This window comes from Protopterus annectens, chromosome 5.part0 (assembly GCF_019279795.1).
Source record: "Protopterus annectens isolate FY-2018-M chromosome 5.part0, PAN1.0, whole genome shotgun sequence".
Taxonomy (NCBI): Eukaryota; Metazoa; Chordata; order Ceratodontiformes; family Protopteridae; genus Protopterus; species Protopterus annectens.
Window position 1 is genome coordinate 1,593,462,171 of NC_056735.1, and position 20,794 is coordinate 1,593,482,964.

General features: G+C 40.2%; 1 protein-coding gene across 1 annotated transcript in view; it reads right to left on the minus strand.

Moving 5' to 3' along the window:
* NCAM2 (neural cell adhesion molecule 2) overlaps positions 1-20,794 on the minus strand; it is a 2,742,482-nt gene that overhangs the window by 2,429,599 nt on the left and 292,089 nt on the right. Inside the window, exon 5 of the mRNA XM_044072021.1 lies at positions 15,877-16,014. Within this exon, the coding sequence (XP_043927956.1) occupies positions 15,877-16,014 (138 nt within the window). The remainder of the gene's footprint in view (positions 1-15,876; positions 16,015-20,794) is intronic.

The following is a 20,794-nucleotide window of genomic DNA, read 5'->3' on the forward strand; positions in this document are numbered from 1 at the left end:
AGGTTGCCACTGCACACAAACTGTATTTATCACAAGCAGACTCTACACTTGTGAAGACTGGGGTGGACGACTTCAGAGGACCCATGCTGGGGGACTATACTGGCCACTCAACATAATCCTTGACAATTGCATTCTATGAGCATGTCTAAGGTTTGCATTGATCATGCTATCCCACATATACCCATGACTGCTCCACAACAAGACACCTGTCAGGTGTACACCAGCCATATATGAGCCGTACAACAGACAGAGTGAGCTAATACATTGCAGAGCTGTAGCCCACAGAGGGAGGACATCTGTGAACAGTTCCGGCACGGCACTTCATTCACACATAATCATCACAACACAGTGTTGACAGTGGAATTGTCCAGAGAAGGCAGATAGGGCTCCCCTCAGTCTGTTATTGATGGCCACTTACTGTTAGAGATCCTCAGCAACCCTCTTCCAGCACACACCGACAACATGGCTGTGGCTTACCACATTCAAACCCTGGGATCTCCACTGTGCCCCTGCTTGACAGATGCACAGCTTACTAGCCTCACACGTTGCCTTATGTGACCTACTTTACAGTGGCACAGTAGCCTACTGTACTGGGGATGCAGATGCCAAGCACACTCTGGCTGAGCTGTCATTTCCTAGGGCAACAAGCCTAGTATTTACCTCTACACCCATATGTTCAATTGTCAGATGCACAATATTTATTGTGCTGTTCTACTGTTTGCAGGTCTTTATTGCCATAGCATTCCCTGTTCCTATGACCAACTTGTGTATCTGTGGAAGATGTTTGCATATGACGGTGATCCACTATATCACTTATGTCTCTGTAGTCATTTACTGTGTGCACTGGGCAGATTGCTGTGTTGTGGTTGGTTCCTGGAATGACACGTACAAATACCAGATATGTGTGGCCAACTGCTAAACGGAGATATGGCCTAAGTGTGTGAGCATGCCCAGTTCAGCCTTTCCATGGCATGTTGTCTGACATATGCCTCATTTATCAAAGTGTGCGAGCATGCCCAGTGTGAGCTTTCCATATGTTGCACTCTGAAGTCCACCACATATTTGGATGTGTGTGAACTTCAACAATATCTCACGTTTATGGTTGTGTGTTGGGTGTCATGTTGTGTACTAACTGGTCAACTGCTTCGTGTCTGCCACAACAGGGATTATACTGTGCCTGCAGGGATTGCATGGGATACTTTGCAGACAGTTGTCAACATACTTTCATAATGACCTAACACTGTAGTACCTTATAGTGTACTGGTTCAGTACTTTCACTGTGGTGGACAGTATCCTGGGCTTTAGTCCTATGACTGCTTGACATCTTCATAGTGAGCACAACAGACTGTGTAGGGGCCAGTTGTGCACATATGACCATGTTGCATTATGTTCAGATATGGACTACCTACACCAGGCTTGTCCAACATTGGTAGTGTATTCCACAACATGGGTGGACATTGGCAAACACTAGCGATGTTCCCTAGGCCATTTCTGATGCTAGTCACAGGGTGTGTTTGTCCTTCAACACACATTGTAACTGGAGTTTGCCATGACATATGTCATGGTTAGTATACTGTGCCTCCGTCTACCTCTGATATAACAGTGATACCCAGGGTTAGCCTACCATCTCTCATCCACTCATCAGGATTCCTCTTGAGGGGTGTCGATAGGTGACTCTCTGGCTGACCTGTACCGGGAGTTTACTGAAGAGTGGGGGTGCCTTCTGTGTTATGGATCATTCTGTACAGCTTGCCCTATGTATGTCAGTGCTGGGGTTCAGGTCTCTCATGTGCATAGCTCACTGCCATTCAGATTGTACAATGTGCAGCATGTTCATTGATTCCAGGTTGGACATGGCTTCATACATCAGGCACAGCTTGCCTGTAGCTGGGCAGTATGGCAGTGTGTGGGGCTGCAGTTTGTTTACTCAGGCAACGCATGGCATCTGTTCATGCTCTTTGCTACTCCTGGTGGGGTACTGTTGTGGACTTTACAGTTGATGGAGGTGTCTGCTGAGGTATATCCCACAGGGGCTATTGTAGTCAATTGTGACGCTGATGGAGGATGACTGCAGAGCCACAGTGACCTCCCCTTATCTACATCTGCCAATCTTCATGTTTGGGTGGGTATATAGTATGTTTCTACGAACACTACAGCCACATGTTTGTCCAGTGCAGGATATCTATCACCTTTTGTCCCCAGGTCTCTCATTACATGTTAGGTACGTAATGGGTTAACACCTGTGTGGTAATTTGTGGGCACTTACTGTATATCCATGGTGGTTGTCTATACACAGTTCTGCAATTAGCTTGCTGACATGGCTATGGCTCCAGTTGTCTGTTTGTAGGTGGCCCTTTTGTGGGTTGCTTGTGTCAGCTGCGGGTCGGATATGGTGGGCTGTTTGTACTCCTCTGCATACATGTTCAGTCACAGTCCTTCCATGTTGGCCTATACCTATGGGACATATATATAGAACGGGGGGGGCAGGACCAGGCCTTGTGGGATGCCACTCATATCTGCTTTGTAGTCTGACATGGATGCAGCATGTCTGACCATGTCAGTTCTGTCCTTGGTCTGGTTTGCAACCCCTCTACTGACATAGGGGTATATATTTAAGCTGGTGAACATATCCATACTGAACTCGTAGGGTATTGTCTAGAAGCATATGCACAGTCCAGCTACGCTGTGTGGACCACATTGCCCTCATCAATGACCTTAATGACTGCTTCAAATGGGTCAAACATGTTTAGGGGCAGGATCTGCAGTTACGATAGCCACACTGTGTAGGGTCCAGTATCAGTAGGTCCACAATAGCTTTCTGTCTGCAGTACATACTGATCCTTTCCATAGCTGTGCAGACCAAGCTAGTCAGGATCCTGGGGTGGTAGTTTGCAGTATCCATTCAGGCAACACCTTTGATGTGAAGGACCACTGTTGTTGTACACTGCTCTTTGGGTACATATCCTGTGGTAAGGCTGACATTGGGCAGTAGTGTGATTTGGCATTCCATTATTCTTGGAGTCCATGTTGGCCTCAGCCCAGGACACCATCACATACCATTCCTGCTGTGTGTTTTGCTTTGCAGATGATGGCTGTTACCTCAGCATTTGCAATGTCAGGGGACCAGCAGTCTGCTGGGATAGATATTTTGCATTCTTGGGGGGGGGGGGGTGTTTGCACTGCACCTGTCAGGTTGTATGTTAGCAATATGTGTGTGTGTTTGGTATGTTGTTTGTAATATCTGTGTGATTCGGAGCATATCTGTGGATGCCCAACATGGTTCCTACCATCAGCTAAGTAAGCCTTGTGATTATCCTTAGTGTCCTGTACAATTTGTATCTTCATAGGTTCATGGGTTCATACTAGGCTATCCACCCTAGGGCATTAGTAAGCCTAGCCAGAGTGTGTGTGTCTTTCGCCGCCCCTTGCTATGTGACTATTATGGCCATTTATGAATTTCTTTACTGTGCCTCTGTCTGGTCGTGACACAGTGAAGACCCCCAGTATACATGTACGATCATCCATCCACTTAGCAATATTCCTGTTGAGGGGTGTCAGTGAGGGGCTCTGCCTAACATGGATTGGGATCCTGTTTCTGGGTGTGGGGAGCCTCTGGGTTATGTATCTGTCCCTCCAGCACATCCTATTTCATTATGTGTTGAGGCTGACATCTGTCACTCTCACAGCTCCAATGGCTTTGATTTCCTGTGGTGGAGCATGTCCATTACTCCTGTGTTGGACATGGCCTTGTACAACAGACATACAATGCCTCTGTGTAGGCGGTCTGTGACTGCATTCAGCTGGGGTGTCTACAGCCAGGCAGCATATGACATATATTTCACACCCTTTATCCTCTTGGTGGGGTAACTATGAGGTCTTCCGAACCGCTGCAGGTGTCACATACGGTACATCCCATATGAGTCATTGTACTAGATTATGGGTCTGATAAGGGAACAGTACAGTGGCACAGTGACCTCTGTTGATGTAGATGTGAATCCTTTCATGATACAGTGTCCAATATCGACAATCTTCCCAGCCACATTGGCATTGTGAGAGTCACATGACAGATTACTGTCGACTTGTGTCCCTAGGTCCCTGATTACTCCTTGCATACATAATGGTTTGCCACTTATGTGGCAATTTGTGTGTACCTTGTCTGGTATTTGGTGGGACATTCATACTATCCAGTGTCTTCAGGATGTCTGGGTGGAGTTCTTGTGTGTGAAAGTGTGGTCTGTCGCATGCTACAGACTGTACAGCAGTTTTGACTACACTTAGGTGCACATGGGTGGTCTCCGCTGCTTTGTGCATTGTCAGTTACCTGGCCGTATGGGTGTCTGTGCTGCATATGGATACTCCCCCTCCTTTGATGTTTTGGTCCAGGTGTTGGGGCCATAACGCATGATATGTGGTATAACCTGGTAGTGCTGGTGTGCTGTCACTAGGCTTGCAGCAGGCTTCTGTCACTGCACAGACATCGATGTTCTCCATAATGGGAAGTGCCTCAGGGGCATGCATATTGCAGTTTACACATCTGGCATTGGTCAGCATTACCCTTATGTTTCTTACCACTTATGTTTTCTAGGGTGGTGGGTAGTCTTTTTGGCCTTACCTACATATGGCTCTATGGAGGTGGCAAAGGCCTTATCCAGTATCCAGACGCACAGGGGTAACAGGTTCAAGCCATCCCTGGAACAGCAGCATGGCTTGTCATGCCTGACATCTCAAGCAGACAGACATTAGACCCTCTTGGACTGACAGCTGTAACTGTGCCACCTGTTAAACATGATCATTCTGTGTTTGTACTGTGGCATCATTCTTGGTGAGGGTTGGATGCTGCACACGGCCAGTGTCATACCGGCCTGGAGTACATACTCAGAGAGCTCATCCATGTCTCTTTTCATGTAGACCAGGGAGGTACATCTCAGGTCATTCACACCAGCATGGACATTGAGTGCATCATATTTCTGCTTGCTTTGGGGTGACCTGCGTACTTGTGTTATGTGGCATATTGTGGCAGCCTACAGGCAGCTTACTCTACCCTTTCCCTTGTTCAGTCTGGTGAGTGGGACAGCAGTGTGTCTGCCTATACAGACACCTATTACAACTGTATCAGGCATGTTGTTTCTCCTTCTGGCCTGTGACTGTTTGGCACACCAGCTTTGTGTAATATGCGTTGCATGTGCTATGTTTGGAGGTTGTGGTTGCTTGTGATCTGCATTGGAGGCTTCTGTTGGTGTGGTGTGTTTGTAATTAGGGCCTCCGGGAATGTTCTTCTGTGTTTATGTGTTTGGTTTACAGTTGTGGTAGGTCTATGTGGGACTGGGTTTATGGTGTATGTGGTTACCTTCTCCTCCTGACTAGTTTTGACAGTACTAAGTTGGGGGAGCTCAACCTCTGGTTTGGATACATGGTTGCATCTATCACATATATTTGTATTTATTGGGGGGAGTTGTGGTTTTCTGTGTACTTGGGACAGGTGTCACATTGCCTCTGGATTCACAGATTCTACTTGTTGTGGCTGGACTTAGTGGATTGTATGTGTGGACATATGTTATTGCCATACTACTGATCAGTGATTACTTCCCTTTTTATGTTTGCTTCTATCATGTGGTAGCTTCCTCATTCTCTTGCATGGTTTGGTAATGGCTGGAGTCCAGCATGCCAGATACCTGCGTGTATGACATTGTGTGTTGTTGTTATTTGTGATTGCATACTCCAAGCATTCCTGGCTGTGTTCATGGAATGCCTGTATAACATGTTCTGCGGTGTGTCCCGTATTCTGCACTTGCACAGGGCCTTTTGTGGATTCCACATCGGTTTTGAGGGCTGCAACCTATGCTTTACACATGTTTTTCACTGTGGTATTCTGGCCAGGGACTGGGGTCGGGATGTGTATATCCAGTGTGATTACTCTATGATCTGGTCTTACCAGTGAAGGATACACTTCTCATCTTGCCATCCAGTACACATGTTGCTGATTATCACATCCAGTATGCTTACCCCTCTTGTGGGAGTGGTACGTTGTTCCTGGGCATTTTGGTTTATGGATTCTGGGAACTTTTCTCCGACTGTGTTGGTGCTAGTATAATGCTCCCGGTGTATGTCTGGGTATTTTCAGTCAAGCAATGTAATGTGGTTTGGGGGGCTTGATATATTCATGTATTCCAAAATAGGCCAGGTGCAGTTCCTGGTATTAGGACAGTAGTCTGCAGCAGGCTATATACTGGGAGGCGGTTTAGCCATTGGTATTTGACCATGGCTAATCCATGCTGCTTCTTGTTGTGGTACCAACATGGGGGGTGGTTATCCTTGACATTTATTGCTAGTCACCCTCCTTTTGTAGCTTGTTCCATGTTTTGCGGCTGTACAGCACAGTATGAGGTGTGACCTGGTAGTGTTAGGGTGCTGATGTGAGCCTTGACCCAGTTTTCTATTACAGGACTGATATCTACATTCTCCATACTGTGTGCGTTTACACTGCACACATCTTGCTGTTTAGACTTCTGGCATTGGGTAGCATTACATCTAGGTTCCTATCCCTTGTGGTACCTATGAAGGTGGGTTTGTGTTTTGAGATTTACCTATTCAGGGCATGCTGTGGGTACTGACAGCCTTTGCCAGTATCCATGGGGCATGGACTGATAGGTGCACGCCACCCCTAGCAGGTGGTGCATCTTGTCATGCTCCGCATGTCTTCCCAGCCTGAAACACATTGGCTCCCCTTTGACTAACTGCATTACTTCAGCCATTTATTGCACTTGATCATCCCATCGTCATTTTGTGGCTTCATGCTTGGTGAGGGTGGATGTTAGTCAGGGTGCTCAGGTGTGCATATAGTACATGGTGTTACATTACTTAACACATGGCATTCATGCCTCAGGTGGTGCTGCAGGGCTGCCTCTGTCGGATGCGCATATTACACTCCCTGTACATGTTTGTGAGCAGGTCATGTCATTTTAGGCATCCCTGTTATTATTTGAGTGAGTCAGAGGGGGTATCATTCCCAGGGTTCCTACTGAGCCAGTGTATGTGCTATGCGTTGCCTCTTTGCCAAGGCCAGGGCATACTGGGCACGCCTCCTTCTGCCTACTGGGGCAGGCTCAGGTTGTTCCTCCTCCGAGTCACGTTCTGCCTGTGATGGCCTTGGCAATGGTGGGGGGCTGTTTGGCCCAGCCCTATGCTGGTCCTGCTGCAGCTGTTTTCGCAAGATCATATTATGTAGCATAGCACATACCATGACAATTTGGGTACATATAGTTGGTGTGTACTGCAAGGCTCCACCAGATGTGTCCAGACACCGGAACCGTGACTTGAGCATCCCAAACACACGCTCTATTACATTACGTGTTTGTGCGTGTGCCTCATTATGGCGTTCCTGTTCAGGTGTGTGTGCGTTTCTGATGGGTGTCATCAGCCACGGCTCCAGTGCATAACCTGCATCCCCCACTAGGTGTCCGTGTGGGATGTCCCCATTGGCAAATGTCTGGTACAGCTGCGTCAAATGCCAGATGTGGGAATCATGGTAACTCCCAGTGCAGCCAGCACACACATTTATTATTATGCTCTGGGCATCACACACGACCTGGCAGTTGATGGAGGGGAAGCCCTTGTGGTTAATGTAGGCCCTATCTTGCTCACCGGCTGGTGCTTTGATGCGTATGTGCATGCAGTCTATTGCACCCACTATCTCAGGGTATTCCGCTATTTGCTGGAAGAGACGCACATTGCTGGCCAATACCTCACGGGCATTGGGGAAATATACATGATCACTGACATGTGCTGACATGGCATCCAGGAACTGGTGCAGTACTCTGGAGGCTGATGCCTGTGATATCCCCATCATATCACCAGTTGGTCTCTGGAAGGTACCTGTTGCTAGTATTCTTAGGCCAACACATACCTTGGTTTCCACTGGGTTGGGTTCCCTTCTGTTGGTTCTGTGTGTGAGGCGTAGCCTGCACAGCTCAACTATTTGCTGCAGGAGCTCTCTGTCCACTCTATAGTGCTCTACTTTCTCCAGCTCATGTAACCCGTGGTAGGTGACCCTGGGCCTGTACACTCTTCTCCGTCTCCTCACTGTGGGTTGTCTGGCACCATCTGCATTGTCACCACCCTCAGCAAGTCGCCTATGTCTCATTATGACAGCTATGGCAGCCCCTAACATTTCTGCTCTGAGTGAAGCTTTTTCAGTTTTCACTTCTATTAGTTTACTCCTGTCTTGCAGTGTCTCTTGAGAGAAACATCCTGCACTGCTGTTTGCAGAGTTTTAAGTGCTGGGCTGGGCTACTATTCTGCCTGTGTAATTGCCTGCTTCTAATTGTTTTCACCTGCTAGCTTCAACAGTATTCCCTGCTAGCTTCCTACTAATTCTGTTGCTTCCTTTTTCCTTTCTGTTTCCTCAGGGGGGAGAAACGTGCATACCAGCAGAAACATGCTCACAGTGGCTTACACGCGTGCACACGTGCTTACACGGTTCAGAATCTACTTATTCGGGTTAAAACGCAGGCACACCCGCGCAAACACTGTTACACGTCTGCCAACAGCCTCCTAGATGCTCAGCCTGCCCTACACACGCGCACACCAGCGCAAACAGTGTTAAACATCTATTAACCACACAACCAAAGGCTGTAACAAAACCAAGTTCACTATAAAAGCATAGTAGTTCCAAATACAATAAAGGCTGTCCTTTTTACCCGCGTATCACTCTATGCTAGTGATACAAACATCGATCTCACACGGGTTGAATAATAGAATTTATTGCAAAAGCGAAAATGAAATAAAATACTTTAAACACGTGAAATTCAAAAAAGAATAAAACAAAGTAACTGATTTAGCGCTTTCATCTCCAACACCAGAGACTTCCTCAGAATCAAGTTACCATTCACATTTTTTAAAAGAAATAGATAAAGTAGAAAAAATGTTTTACGAAAGAGGTTATCCTATGGATTTTATTAGCCCTATAAAAGAATATGTTTTATCTGAAAGAGGCAATAAATACAATGCTTTGTTAGTCAAAGAAGGGTGTGTGAAGCCTACAGTAACCAACAGTGAGAAGAGTAGTTCCAGCACCCCCAATATAATTGTAACAAGTGATACACCCTATTTGACGATGACATATTATCAAGGTGTAAAATGGCTGAAGAAAAGTATTGATGATACTTGGGAGATGTTTAGGAACATAGCAACAAAGACCGATGTATTTCAAAGTGATATAAAATACAGTTTTAGAAGGAACAAGAACATCAAAAATATCATTGAACAGGGAACTACTAGTAACAGGGGGGCTAACAAGAGACATGGCACTTTCAAATGCGGTAGGTGTGCACAATGCGCATTTATTGCTGGATTAAAAGAAATCAGAATACCTAGCTTGGATATAACTTTAAAAGCCAAAAGGTACAATAGTTGTTACTCAAAAGGAGTAGTATACTTAGTATTCTGTAAAGTATGCTGGAGTTACTATATAGGTAAAACTGAACGCCATCTTAGGAATAGAATATATGAACATATAAGGGACATTAGTAAACACAATGACAATAATGCACTATATAGGCACGCAATGGTATGTAAACAGGCAGATTTCAAATTTTGGGTACTTGAGGAAATTGAACCCATGGAAAGAGGAGGTGACTGGGAGACTAAGCTAGAGTACAGGGAAATGATCTGGCAGCTGGGATTAGACGCATGTAGTGGTAAAGGATTAAATGATCACATATCTATAACTCCAGCGTTAAAAATACTGGCAGCAGACCCAAAGAAAAGGTAAATTGATCAGATGCTAAGAAAAACTGAAAGCCCATAACCTCTAGAATGAAATTCTTAAATAGGTAGCTATATAAAAAGGTTTAAATAGGTCCCTAGGGTTGTAATATACAATATATAATACAAATCCTATTGATGTATTATGTTCATACAATTTGGTATTATAATACTAGTACAATATTTTTTATCAGTTTTAACATTCTTTAATAAGGTGTTCAAATTATCAGCATAATAATTTTTAAACAAATAGTTTTTAACAAAATTTTTTAAATAATATCTTCAAACAATATATTTTCATCAGCACCTTTTTAAATAAATTATTAGCATTATATTAATCCATTCATTTATTTATTTATTTACCAATATTTGGTGACTTATTCAAATATTTTCTATGGTTATACACATACATACACACTAAAAACAGGTACAAACAAGTACATATGTGTTACATCTGTATATTCCTTATGTTTTTATACATATATATTGACAAATGCATTTATTTTTATAATTTTTTATACTTTTTTACATATTTTATACATATATATTCACAAATGCTTTTACTTTGCACATAGGTATTTAACACAACCTTAATTATTAACTTTTCTTGGTTAGTATGTTAATAGTATTTATTTATTTATTTATTTATTTATTTTTCAACCTAATAATGTGCCTTTTAGCAATTGAATGTATATATTTGTGTTTATATATGTATTCATTTATTTGCCTATATATATATTTATTTATTTATATTATAGTATATTTACATTATAAACATATATATATATATATGTGTGTTGAATATACACATATACATTCTTTGTTTATATATTGGCTCATTTAACACAACTTTATTCTAAATGTTTATTCTAAATGTTTATTCAGTGTTGCAGGAATCCATTGTTTGAAGTCTAGCCCTTTAATTAATTAATTATTATATGCAATTAACCAGACAAATGTTCAATCAGTAATTAATGACGTGGGATATATATAGTAAGAAATGTGAATGGTAACTTGATTCTGAGGGAGTCTCTGGTGTTGGAGATGAAAGCGCTAAATCAGTTACTTTGTTTTATTCTTTTTTGAATTTCACGTGTTTAAAGTATTTTATTTCATTTTCGCTTTTGCAATAAATTCTATTGTTCAACCCGTGTGAGATCGATGTTTGTATCACTAGCATAGAGTGATACGGGGGTAAAAAGGACAGCCTTTATTGTATTTGGAACTACTACGCTTTTATAGTGTTAAACATCTCCCAACATGCTCCCACATGCTCAGTCTGCCTTACACACGCGCACACTGCCCTACTCGCGCTTCATGGCACGCACACGTGCGCATGCATGCCCAGCAAGAAACTTAGTGTAAGTAACAGTGTACACCTTCCATTTCTTGACTTTCCCAGACTTATCTTGTGGCACTCCTCTTTTCATGATCTGTGTCTGTCATCTGTCATGTTACACTGACCTCCAATGAACTGCATTTCTTTCTACCATTTCCCCCTGTGATGTCACCTATCTCCTACTCTATTCCTCCCCCTTATGTATCTCTTACACTACTCAGACTGTGTTCATTTGCTATGTGACTGTGAGATTCAGTATCCTAACCCTCATTTACATGAGATTGCCTACTAATGCTTAGTTACATTTCTTACACTCAGCTTCCCCCCTTAGCAACCACTACACGGTGGCCATGTTGTTTTTGGTCTGCTGGTCCCTGCATTGTCATTCCATGTATTGTATAAAACCCACATTTGTGGGTTTATAACCTTCATTTTTATGTTTTTATACAACGCAGCCCGTTTGCGCGGGGCTGCGCTGGGTTTAAACATCGGCAATCGACGAAAAAAAAAATTATATTTTTATTATTTTTGCATCAGGTTACCTTGCCAATGGCCACATATTTGGCCATTGGCATGCTGCCTGACACATATGCACCCTTTATTTGGAGCTGACATGGCTCCATTGTGGAATTTGTAGAAACGTACTCAGTTGTCAACTGAGTACATTTCTGCAGCTAAAACATCTCTTACACGGGCTGGTTTCTGCTTCGTGGATCGCTAATATACCTAATTTGCATACCTTTCGGCTGCAAGTAAGGTATTTAGCATGTCCACGCCAGTCCGTGTAAGAGACATTTTAGCCGGTCTCTTACACGGAGTTTAGGGCTGTTCCTGGATCGCGAGGCTTGCATGGAGTGTTACACGTCTCTTACACTCCATGCAAGCCTTCGTGAATCCTGCCCACTATCTATTAGACAAAAATCAACTCTTATATTTTCAGTCTAAGAATTAACAGAATTGGTGGAGTAAGAAATTAATAAGATTTGTATAATAGAAAACAAATACGCAGAAAAATAAATAATATAATGATGTAGTACATGTTGGGGTAAAGTGAAGAATGAAACACAAGTATGGAGGTAAAGGAAATGAAGAAAAAAGAATGAGAACAAATAGTAAAAAAAGAAAGCAGCAGATAGAAACAATGAGTGATAGAAAAACAAAGGGTTTCTTGGAAAATACTTAGTTAAAATGTTGCTTCAAGCACAATAAATATGAATTCTACATTTTGCTTGCACACAGTGTTGTCTGATGATGTCTGTCAGGTAGAAAATAAAACAGTAGTCATTTAGTGTATCAAAATATTAAGTTGTACAATGTCTATTGGAGGTAGGTAATTCATTTTCATGCACTAATGCAAATCTTCACATACTGGCCTACATATTGTACTGTATTGTGTTGTCTATACTAATTAATATGAGCATTAAATAGTGCATTACATTCATCATGGAAATTTCCTTGCTCATCTAGTAGTACTATATTAATAGAAATATTGGTGTGTTCTGGATGAATAATATGTTAAGTGCTTTTAAATATGCAACAACAGACACACGTTTGCCTTGCAGTTTGATTGTTTTGTCCTTGAAATATTGCCTTACTTGTTTCAGTTAGCTTATACAAATACAAATTCTCTTGGCATTTAAGACAGATTGTTTTACATTATATGAACTAAAAGAAATGTAAGTCGCTGGTGTTAAGTTATATTCAAATAATAACAGGAAGTTTTTTTGTACAGGAAGTTCCACCTTGAGCATAATGATGTTTTAAATAAATCAATTAGTTATATGAATTTGCAGGTAATAACAATGGACTAAATAATTGAAAACCAAATACAAGCAATACAATTTAATAAATTATGTACATAAATAGAGACTCCATTTTTAAGAGTGTTTATATATGGATGAAGGGGCAACAAATAAATACACCAAATCTATACATTTACATGAATCAAAACTATAGACATTTCACCTATGTACCTTTAAATTGTTTTAATGCATAGTCATAGGTTAGGCTAGTTCATTAGTTTATTATAGAAAAAAAAACTCTCTCTCAACTCTTCCATCAGAGCACATCAAGCATGCAGAATATTTTAATATAAAACCCTGACAAATGTTTTCCTTCTTGACAACTGAATCTCAACACACCCACACACATACACTCACTAAAGGCTAATGCATTTTTTTCAACTGCTTCCATCTACCTTAATTTGCTGTTTTGTTGACCACATCTCTTTACCCAGCATTATTGTAATACAGTATCATTAAAGACATTTGCATTATTATAAGTCTGTTTTATCTGTACAACACCCTTTCTGTATCTGCAGCTCTGTATCCAAACCTGTCATTTCTAGTTACAGCAGGCCACCTAGATGACTAGAGAATCACTGTACAGAATCTACCAGTCTCTCAGTTAGAGAGTCCCAAGGTGGCTCTTAATGTGAGCCATGCCATGTAATATAACAAGAGATTTCAATCTCAGTAATCTAAGGAAATAGATAGTAAATTCTTTCTTCAATAGACATAGTCAAAGCCAAACATAATAGTGGTCAATGGCACACAATTAGGAATACATTTTGAACATTACACTACTTTTGTTCAAAAGTTAATAAAACAAGTTTCTCCTCAACATGCATTTTCTGAACAATAAAAAAAAAGTATGAAACTATATTATCTGGCATCATTGATTGATTGTGCTTCTTATTTATCAGAAAATCAAAAATTATATGAATGATAGTATAAACGTATTAAACAAGATCATTGGCAGCTGAGAGGTTTGCCTAAAGGAGAGGTAAATGCATTTTTTCTGTCACTCAAATGCTGATTATTCAAGGCTTCTATCTACATCCATTATCTTATCATTACTTTTAGTTAGAGTCTCTTGCTCTAAATCTGGACCAGAGGCATGCGTGTATGCATCCATTTTTCTATCACCATGAAGACACAAGCTATGCCATTTCCATAGTCAACTTGAGTCTTCTTGTAATCACCTCTAGCTTCTGTATGAGAGTATGACAGTACCTCTGTGGTCATCTTTCAAAGCAATGATCAGTCATTCCTTTTATGGTTAGGTGAATTTAGGTAATAAGCACTATAGGCAGTCGTTATCCCTGAGTATTACTCATTCGTCTTTATAGTGATTACGGTAAAAGTCATTGAATTTAATCTGTCAACTTGATATCACATACCTAATCAATATTATCTCTAGATATTAATCTGAAGAAATGCACAAACACAGACACTGACAACATTATAATCTATACTGTATATGAGATGTTAAAGATGTCTTCTATTTTGTCCACATATATGCATCCTGAATCCTGCAAACCTGCTGATTAGTCATCAGTGTAACCACATTCTGAGACATACTGTGAGAACTCTGGCATTGCATTCCTGTCTGGGAATGTCACAATATAAAAGACAGGATAACTGGGCCTATTAACATTACTCACAGTTATCGTATACGTTTTCGTTTATAAGCCTTGGCCAATGAATCAGCAGTTCTTCATATTTCTCACTGGTTCCCTTTCTGCTACATTCTTTCTGGCGTATTCTTGTGCCCCTGTCCACTGCCACAAGTACCTGCATCCCTCGGGATGTGCCATTGACTGCTGCCAATGGAGGATTTTAAATTTATGCTCCACCCCTTATTTTCTTCCTTTCCTTTACCTGTTGATGCCAGTGGGCTCCCCTCCTTTATAGACCACTACTCCCCACAGGGAGTGCCTAGAAAGCACACTCACCACTGTGATGGCCATATCCCATCCCTCCCTCGGACATCCAATCCACTAATCAAATGTGGGAGTCATAGTTAGGGCTTTTTTTCCATTTACACTATGGCACAGACCAATATATTTCATATTGTTATTCTTAATATCTGTCTTGCTCATGAAAAGATTCTTTGTTTTATATCAAGGAAGGTATTGTTAAGCAGATGAAATGTAATAGTCTAATATGTCAATACACAAGTACATTATAAAAGTCCATATGTGTTTGTAGCTATCCCATGTAATACTTCTCATTTAATTTCCTGACCATTTTACAAACAGCAATATTTTATTACCATGCTACAAGATTATTTTTGCTGCTTCAGAAATAATTTAATATATCATCTCTTATAGTTTTTATGTACTGAAGTAAATGGCCCACCTTTCTATTGTCATTATTCATATTATTTCTGTTAACTGCCTGTAGAAGAATTCCTTTCTATTACTGAAAAGGTAATTTCACTGACACTGTTTTGTCACCATGTACTTATAGCATAAATATCATGTGTCCACTATCAATCTGCGTTAGTATTAGCAACATTGTTTCACAAATTATATAGCTTTAATCAAGCTGTAACATGCTCTGTCCTTTCTATGAGAAGCAGTTTTGTTAGGTATCTCTAATTAAAGGCTACAATGTTATACTGTAGAGATGTTAATATAAATCTTCAAAAGAAAAAAAAGTTATTCAACCACTGTGAACATCGTTTACCATGCAGAATTGCCCACAATTGTTTAAGCAAGTCTAAAAAAATGCTGTTTAAAATATTATCATTGCAAGCTGTTCCTTTTAAAAGTAGAATCATGATGCTCTATAAACAGTTGCTTTTGATTTTAAATATTCAAAAGTAATCAAAGTAACCACCTGTATTTGAAGTTGATAATAACGTTATAAAACCAATTCATTTGTTGTTACAAGAACGTGCTTTCAGTTTACATCTCTGCAATATGACTGAAATATTACACATATTGTCAACAAAATTAAAAAAAAGATCACTTTGTAATCAGATCTTACCATTGACAGCAACAATAATGTCACGAAAATCAATTTCTCCCCTCGCTTCCACTCTTCCTTCACACCTATATACTCCTTCATCACTTTTACTTATGTTCAGGACCTGTAAGTTGTTGTTAGCAAGCATGGCAAATCTACCTGAGAGGAAAATAAAAACAAATAGGAAATTAGTAAGTCGCTGTTACTAAAACAGCAACAAAGAAATTCATCCAGGTAAAGACTGTTAAGCAAAAAGTATGGTAAAATAAAACAGCATTAACTATTGAAATTGTTTAGTAGATTTAGCATTACTAAGCTAAAATGTAGATATAATACCTCAATATATTAATGCTATCCATAATGATATAAGAATATCAATATATTATTGGCAATTCATATTTCTGTTCTGAAGAAAGACATCAGATATTCAATGAAAGCATACAAATAATTTTATTTTATTTGATTAATAGCTAATATTAATATTAGCACCCTAGAAGACGTAAGAAGAGCACTAAAAAAATTGAAATCAGGTAAAGCAGCAGGCTTAGATGAGGTCACAGGAGACAGGATAAAGCTGTTGCGTGAGAAGGGGAGAAATGGATCCTAAGGGTACTCATAGCAGTGTGGAGAGAAAGGCATATCCCAGATGACTGGAGAAGAAGTATGCTACTGCCAGTGTTCATGAACAAAGGGGACGTTCACAAATGTGGGCATTACAGAGGTGTCAAACTTCTGTCACATTGCATGAAATTTCTGGAGAGCATGACTGATAAACAGTTATGCAGAGCAGTAGAAAGTAAGATGGGAGATGATCAGTTCAAATTCAGATGGGGATGTAACACAACTGACTTGATACTTGCAGTGAGACAGATAGTTGAGAAAAAGCCAGAGATGAGGAAACAGTCCAACTAAACATTCCTAGACCTGAAGAAAGCATATGACAAGGTCCAAAGAAAGCTGATTTGGGGAACACTGTGATGGTTTGAAATTCAAAAAACATTGGTAAAATTAGAGCAGGCTATGTTCAAGGACCCACTGACTCAAGTACAAAGAGTGCTTGTTATCACAGAGGGTTCTCACTGGGAGTGGTTCTGCATTAGGGTTTAGCTCTGAGCCCATTCCTGTTCATACCATTGATGGATTACGAACCAGGTAGGAGGGGACATATTAACAAAGCTGCAAAATGCAGATGATGTGGCATTACAGGCAGACTCTGAACAAGAACTTCAGCAAAAGACAGGGGACTGGAATGCAAAACTGAAGGCACATGGGATGACACTGAGTACAGATAACACAGTTGTAATGCCAGCAAGTAGTGAAGTTAAGATAAAGATGAGACAGAAGGGGAAATAGTGGAGCAGGTTAACAACTTCAGTTATCTAGGAGGGGTAGTGAAGGAGAAGGGAAGTTTGAATGAGGAGGTGTAAGCTAGAATCAAAGGGACTGCAGCCACTGGCACAAACTGTCAGGTGTAGTGTATCACAGCGGAATGCCAAAGAAGCTGAAACATAAGTAATACAAAATAGTGTCGTGAGCAATACTACTGTATGGTACAGAAACCTGGGCAGTAAAGGCAGAACAGTTGAAGAAGCTTGAACTGACAGAGATGAAGTGCCTGAGAAGGGTGATAGGATGCACACTGTGGGATAGATGAAGGAATGAGGACAAATCAGCAGAAGCTAAAGTAGCTCCAATTGCATAAAAGGTAAAACAGATTTTGTTGTTTTGGGAACATGCAGAAGACAATCTGGTGAAGAAGATTTGAGACAGACAGGGAGAAGGCAAGAGAAAACAAGGAGGTTCAGCAAAGAGATGGCTGGATTGTGTGAGAGAAGACCTGTAACAGGCAGACATAAGTGTCGAAGAAGGCAGTGCCAGTGAATACATAGAGATATCAAAAGCTGACAACCTCACCCCATTTAGAAAATGGGAAAAGTGGTGATGATTATGATGAAGAAGAAGAATAGTCGATATTGCAAATTTAATAACATCCATCCATTCAGTTTCTGGCATCTCCTTTTCCCTTTCCTGGGTTGCTGAGGGGACAAAGTCAATCAGAACAAATAAGAAACATAAGGTATGAAAGTAGTATTAAACTGTATGATGCTCCATTAGCGCTCACATACACTTTCCAGTGCACATCTTATTTACACTAGTGAGCTACGTGCAAGATTCCTAATACCTCAAATAGAAATTTTGAGGCTGCAGACCGCGGACATTTATTTAACTGCTTGCAATATCCCACACTCAAATGTTTTGTGCTGTACATTTTATGGATTATCTCACTAACAGACCCTTCCACATACACACAGGATAAAGTCATCATTATGGGGTCTTTATCAGCAGAAGTGCTATAAACAACCTTAATATGACTATTTTTGTTCTTCTTATGTATCAAATTATTACTCTGTAATATTACAGTTGTAAACTCCATAGTGGATTCTGATGACCATGGAGATCAACAGCTCCTTACAGTAGGTTAACAGGAAATAAAAACAAAACAAGAACAGCTGTTTTAATGAGTTCGGAAAGACAATACTCAAACAGCATTAATGAACATGTTGCATGCACTGCACAAGCACAGCTTAGTGACAATAAGACAATAGAATATATACATACATATATATATGTATATATACACACACACACACACACACACACACACACACACACACACACACACACACACACACACACACACGGATGGATCTACTTCACATAATTTCATATGGCCGAGACCATATGATAAACATGTGAATTTTCAAAAATGTGGGAAAAAAAAATAAATTAAAATAAATAAATAAATAAATAAATAAATAAAACTAAATATGGCAAGCCCCCCTGCACCCCCCCTTGCTATTTAAATATAGAGTTAGCACTACATTGCAGTAAAGGGAAATCTTGCCATTCCGCACTCTATGGAGATCCCCATTCAGACCCTTTGAACTTTTAAAAGTGCGATCATACGGTCTTGGCCATATGAAAGTTGAGCTTTTAAAAGTTTGACCATCTAAAGGAGACCTATACATATATTTATATATATATATATATATATATATATATATATATATATATATATATATATATATGTATATATATAGACATATATATGGGTGTATATGTGTGTGTCTCTCTCTCTCTCTCTCTATATATATATATATATATATATATTTTTTTTTTTAATCTATTTATTTATTGTTTGTGAATTTGGTTAGTCCCACTAGGCTAGTGGTCTCTTTGCAGGGGAGACCCAAGGTGATAGCTACAGGCTACAATAAGTGCCAGCAAGCAATGTTTTTAGGAAGTTTTAGTCTTTCAAATTGTGGGCACACAGAAGTCATAAAATGGAAGGGCAAGCAGATGAAGAACAGATACAAGGACATAAAGAAGGTAAGTGTGAAAATAGGGAGGGTGAGGATGCTATACTTGATTTTGACAGGAACCAATTATTTTTTATCATGAAGGACATAAAAGGAATGATGTAAGGGGAAAATAGTTGGTGAAGTGATACAAATGGGGGTAGAGTTGTGGAAGCAGGGGCACATAAAATACAGGAAAAAACAAAAGTGGAGGAGCTGATTTAAAGTATTAAAGATGGGAAGGTTGGCAATTGACATATTCACATAATTACAGCTGAAGAAGTGGTGATGGGAGGATTGGACAAAAAACATGGGAAGGAAGTGATATATCAAGGAAAAAGAGCAATATTTTGGGGTAAGGGGAGAAAACCCAGCTTCCTACTGCACTGACTGGGGAAAAAAAGAAATTGGTCAGTCACCATCACGACTGTCTCCCCCACATGCCCTGCCTCATATGGATTACAAGGCACTGCCAGATAGCATCCACTGTATGAGCCATATAAGGACCCTCTCATTATATTCAATAATATATTCAATAATAATTATATTCAATTTGGGTACAGGTCACTGGCCACGAGCACAGAGGTAACAGACACTAGGCAAACTAATAAAATGAATGGAGAAAATAGATAAATATTGGGTGGGAAATTGGAATAATGGTTAATGTGGTTGTGTAGCCTGCAGTGGGTAAATTTAGCAACAGTCTTGCATGGCAAGTACTGAGTGGCAGTGGGTATGCAATCAAGGTGAATTAAGCTGGGCATCTCCAAGCAAATTTGGAATCTGCGTATTCACTGAGAGAGTAAGGGGTACATGTGGACTAGAAAGAAAGAAAGCATATATTTATGTACATGCATCTATACATACACACACATGCACACACACACACACACACACACACACATATATAATATATATATATATATATATAGTGTGTGTGTGTGTGTGTGTGTGTGTGCATATATATATATATATATATATATATATATATATATATATATATATATATATATATATATATATAGATGTAGATAGATATGCATACAGGTTGGATCTGGCAGTGCATCATACTGCTACATTGTTACATCCACTCCTTATTTCCATTGTTACTTACAATACTCAAAAGTAACATGATATAGTGCTATTATATTTGAGTGTCATAGGTGAAAGTACAGACTAAAGCAGTGAGAAGTTGAATGTTGCTCAGATACAGATAACTTTTCAGTAGGATGACAGGAAGCTGCAGAGATGTTACATTGTAACAGGAGCTGATTCTGTATAATCTGATCCTGAGCTGGAGAACACAAATAAGTATCACAATTTAAATGTCTTGCAAAGTTCCATTTAATCAATGTGGTCTATATATTCATTATTATTATTTTTTTTTGTTGTTTAAATGTTGTCAAATTAAATTTCTGGGGTTTTGATTTCAGTTGGCACTGTTTATTTTGGGGAAGACTGTCCCCCAGATTCGTTATACCCTGCACAGCATGCAGGATCAGTGCAGGAGCTCTAGCAGGCAATATGTCTGCTGTGTGAACCAGGAAAAGCCTGCTGGGGCATGCACGAGAGCTCCTGCA